Below are 5,000 nucleotides of genomic sequence, written 5' to 3' on the forward strand. Positions count from 1 at the left end.
GGTGTGTGTACAGGTGTGTGTAGGTGTGTAGGTGTGTGTAGGTGTGTGTACAGGTGTGTGTAGGTGTGTGTACAGGTGTGTGTAGGTGTGTAGGTGTGTGTAGGTGTGTGTACAGGTGTGTAGGTGTGTGTACAGGTGTGTAGGTGTGTGTAGGTGTGTACAGGTGTGTGTACAGGTGTGTGTAGGTGTGTGTACAGGTGTGTAGGTGTGTGTAGGTGTGTGTACAGGTGTGTAGGTGTGTGTACAGGTGTGTAGGTGTGTGTACAGGTGTGTGTAGGTGTGTGTACAGGTGTGTAGGTGTGTGTAGGTGTGTGTACAGGTGTGTGTAGGTGTGTGTAGGTGTGTTTACAGGTGTGTAGGTGTGTGTACAGGTGTGTAGGTGTGTGTACAGGTGTGTGTAGGTGTGTGTACAGGTGTGTAGGTGTGTGTAGGTGTGTAGGTGTGTGTACAGGTGTGTACAGGTGTGTGTAGGTGTATAGGTGTGTGTACAGGTGTGTAGGTGTGTGTACAGGTGTGTACAGGTGTGTACAGGTGTGTACAGGTGTATAGGTGTGTGTACAGGTGTGTGTACAGGTGTGTAGGTGTGTAGGTGTGTGTAGGTGTGTGTAGGTGTATAGGTGTGTGTACAGGTGTGTAGGTGTGTAGGTGTGTGTAGGTGTGTAGGTGTGTGTACAGGTGTGTAGGTGTGTGTACAGGTGTGTACAGGTGTGTGTACAGGTGTGTAGGTGTGTGTACAGGTGTGTACAGGTGTGTGTAGGTGTGTAGGTGTGTGTACAGGTGTGTAGGTGTGTGTACAGGTGTGTAGGTGTGTGTAGGTGTGTGTACAGGTGTGTAGGTGTGTAGGTGTGTAGGTGTGTGTACAGGTGTGTAGGTGTGTGTACAGGTGTGTGTAGGTGTGTAGGTGTGTGTAGGTGTATAGGTGTGTGTACAGGTGTGTTGGTGTGTGTACAGGTGTGTGTACCTTGTCGTACTGCTCGTCAGTGGGGTTGTGTTTCTGCAGCCAGTCAGCCAGCGGTCGGTCTTTGAAGGAGCCGGTGACTCCGTGCTCCACCTGGATCTTCCTCAGAGTGTCGGCCTGTGGAATCATCTCCACCATACCTGAGAACAGGTGACAACAACACACCTGTCAATCATCATCCTACACACAACGTCCTGCGGAGCCAAATGTGGAATCATCCGCCGCTGCATATAGTCCCCAACAAAGTCACTATTTCCTCCTGTTAGTTCGCTAAAAACTACGGCGCTTTGGATCCCGGTATACCCGATTTAAAACCATATATACTAAACATAAAACTATATTCTGTATTCTTGAGGTGTGATTGAAGATTTATGTCTTCAGGAACCATCAGACAGGGTAGGGACCGCATCGAGAGACGACTAACACATTTTATTTATCAGAACTTCACTGTTCTGGTTCAGTCTCAGCGTCTCATAGCAGCGTTTTCAGAGAAAAAGCTGTAAAAAGCTGCTGAACACGACCTGCTCACAGTCAGCTGTAGACTAGCTGGTGAACATAGTGGAGCATTTAGCAGATAAAGGAGTTGGTAGAGAGTAAAAACAGCTAAAGGAGAGTGAATATTGGACAGAAACTTGACTCCACATGAACGATAATGTTGCTCCGTAACTGCTGGATGTGGAAATAAACAACTGTTTGCTAACAAGTTCAACATATCAACTGAAAGCTGATGATGAGTCAGAGTTGAGTTCACTGGTTGTTTCTGATGAAGACCAGAGGACAGATCATCTTTATTATAGTTACTGCAGGTTTGAGATAAGGTTTGTTTATGATAAAGACGTCAGTAACAGCTGATTTGTTATTATCAGGTCTTTTACAATCAAATATTTGTGTGTATCAGCATCTGCGAGGCTCTGTTATGAATATCAATGACCTGTAATTAAAATGATAAGTTAGAATATGTAACGATCAGCAGAGTAAAACTGCTTTAAAGAAGCCCCGCCCCCTGCTGGAGGTAAAGGTGAGCGTGATGTCATCTCTCCTGCAGCAGGGGGCGGGGCCTCTGTCCTCACCTCGTCCTCTGCCGGTGGAGAAACATTTGAAGATGACCATCCTCATGTCCAGACCCTCCTGGATCCAGATCTTGTTCATGATGCGGATGATCTGCAGAGTCAGCATGTCCTGCCGCAGGTCGTCCCCCGACTGGAACGGAGACAGAGACGTCAGCCAGAGGTCAGAGGTCAACAGTGTTTCATCATCATCATCATCTACTGAACATCACGTCATGACTGTGCAGATTCAGGCTGGAGATGAAAAAACAAACATCTGACCTTGAAGATGACGTTGACGTTGTCTCCCAGAGGGTCGAGGTTTTGGAAGGACAGTTTGAGAGGAACAGCGTTGGAGTTGAAGAAGGAGCACGACTAAAAATCACAGAGAAGAAGAACTTACACATATTTATCTGTTGTCCACTGATTGCTTTCTGGACATTTTGTGGGCTTCTTGTTGTTTCTAAATTATGTTGGCTTAGTTTCTTTGTTGTTGTTTGTTTGTTTGTTTGTCTCCTTCAGTCGGGGGGTCAGCTGCGTCAGCCTCCGGCTCCTCTCACATCGTTTTAAATGCTGTATTATCTGGACTTTATGCAGTTTTATGTTTGTGCAAATAAAACGTCATTATTTTAAAAAAATGACGACTCACATAGAAGCAGAAAGCAGATGTTTATTTTATTATTATAATATTATTTATTTATCTGAACAAACGTGTCCGACAGTCCACGATGGACAGTTTTTAAAAAAAGGATAAAGATCGATTTAGTCATGTGAGCCAACCCACGCTGACTCACATGACATCATCAGTGACATCATCAGCTCCCTGTGTGTGTGTGTGTGTAGGTGTGTGTGTGTTTGTGTGTGTAGGTGTGTGTGTGTGTGTGTGTGTGTGTGTAGGTGTGTGTATAGGTGTGTGTGTGTGTGTGTGTGTAGGTGTGTGTGTGTGTGTGTGTGTTTGTGTGTGTAGGTGTGTGTGTGTGTGTGTGTGTGTGTAGGTGTGTGTATAGGTGTGTGTGTGTGTGTGTGTGTAGGTGTGTGTGTGTGTGTGTGTGTGTGTGTGTAGGTGTGTGTAGGTGTGTGAGTGTGTGTAAGTGTGTGTATGTGTGTAGGTGTGTTCTTACCTGGATGTTGATTCCTCGGACCAGCAGGGCCGGGTTCAGAGGAAGTCTACAGCTGCTGTTCACAGAGAAGAACTGCTTCATCTCCTCCAGACCGTCTCTGAGGACAGACTGTCTCACACACACACACACACACACACACACACACACACACACACACACACACGGCAGTTATTACATACGACTCTTCATGTTACTACAATAAGAGCACATGAAACATGAAATGTTTTATTCACTTGTTTCAATGTTATTAATATTTTTTAACAGAAATATAATTTGATGTAAAGCAGTTTGAGCTGCTGTGAAAACTGCTGTATACATTAAAGTCATTATTATTATTATTATTATTATTATACTGCTGTGACGTCTGATTTATTAATCAATGTTTAATTAACATGGGAGGTAAATGGAAGCAGATGCTGCCCTCTGCTGGACTGACACTGAACTGTCTGAAATATTCTTCTAAATGTTCAAACACAAATACGTTTGTATATTTTTATCAGATAATTTTTTCATTAATGCAGTTAATGATTTTATTTTTGATGAACTGCTGTAACGAGCAAACTTCTCCGGGGGATCAATAAGTCTGATCATAGTGACATCACAGTTTATAAAGATGATCAGAGCTTTCAAATCTAATCAATAATCAACTCCACGCATTTGGGCCAGTTCATATTATATATATATGATATTTAAAATGATGGTTTTCCAGGTTTTCCAGGTTTTCCATGAATCCTGGTTTGATTTGACGAGTTAACTGTCCAGGTGTGTCCCTCCCACCTGTCTGCTGGACGGCGTGGCGTCTCGGACTTTCTGCGCCACCTTGGCGAGGACGGAGACGAGCCAGCACTGACGGTCGAACTCGTCACGGAGACCTCGACCGACGCAGCAGAGCAGAGCGGCGAGCAGGTGCTGATAGCGAGCGCTGAACTGGCTGTCCTGCAGGTTGTCCTTCAGCAGCCTGACACACAGCAACCACACACAAGTGTCCCTTTAACCGCAGTGCGGATCCATCACAGTATGACATCATGTATTGATGATTAACTGGAGATTTCCAACATCAGAGTTTGACACTAACGACATCAACGTTCACAGCGAGACACTTCATTTAACAGGAAGTAAAGTGCAAAAGCCCGACCCCTCAGATTTATCTGCTGACCCTTTGGAGGGGCCCGACCCTTAGGTTGGGAACCACTGGACTAAACTAGCTAACTGTATATAAAGTAGTGTAAACTAGCTCCACCTCCAGCAGCTACAACAGTAACATGCTGCTCTAACACTGATGCTTCACTATTAATAATCTAATGATGTCATATATAATAATATATCAGTCAGAGGGACCAAACCACTACTTTTACTGCAATACTTTAACTACATCAAGCTCATAATACTTATGTACTTTTACTGCAATACTTTAACTACATCAAGCTCATAATACTTATGTACTTTTACTGCAATACTTTAACTACATCAAGCTCATAATACTTATGTACTTTTACTGCAATACTTTAACTACATCAAGCTCATAATACTTATGTACTTTTACTGCAATACTTTAACTACATCAAGCTCATAATACTTATGTACTTTTACTGCAATACTTTAACTACATCAAGCTCATAATACTTATGTACTTTTACTGTAATACTTTAACTACATCAAGCTCATAATACTTATGTACTTTTACTGCAATACTTTAACTACATCAAGCTCATAGTACTTATGTACTTTTACTGCAATACTTTAACTACATCAAGCTCATAATACTTATGTACTTTTACTGCAATACTTTAACTACATCAAGCTCATAGTACTTATGTACTTTTACTGCAATACTTTAACTACATCAAGCTCATAATACTTATGTACTTTTACTGC

The 5,000-nt window shown here is 42.9% G+C and overlaps 1 protein-coding gene across 3 annotated transcripts in view; it reads right to left on the reverse strand.

The window, feature by feature from the left end:
- The window catches only part of pik3c2b (phosphatidylinositol-4-phosphate 3-kinase, catalytic subunit type 2 beta), a 37,187-nt gene that overhangs the window by 16,501 nt on the left and 15,686 nt on the right, over window positions 1-5,000 (reverse strand). For all 3 annotated transcript variants that reach the window (XM_042406319.1, XM_042406318.1, XM_042406320.1), the window contains 5 exons: window positions 3,903-4,083; window positions 3,126-3,233; window positions 2,287-2,379; window positions 2,029-2,158; window positions 962-1,098 (listed from right to left, as the gene is read on the reverse strand). In XM_042406319.1, coding sequence (XP_042262253.1) covers window positions 962-1,098; window positions 2,029-2,158; window positions 2,287-2,379; window positions 3,126-3,233; window positions 3,903-4,083 — 649 coding nt within the window. The remainder of the gene's footprint in view (window positions 1-961; window positions 1,099-2,028; window positions 2,159-2,286; window positions 2,380-3,125; window positions 3,234-3,902; window positions 4,084-5,000) is intronic.

Source organism: Thunnus maccoyii, chromosome 3 (assembly GCF_910596095.1).
Source record: "Thunnus maccoyii chromosome 3, fThuMac1.1, whole genome shotgun sequence".
NCBI lineage: Eukaryota > Metazoa > Chordata > Actinopteri > Scombriformes > Scombridae > Thunnus > Thunnus maccoyii.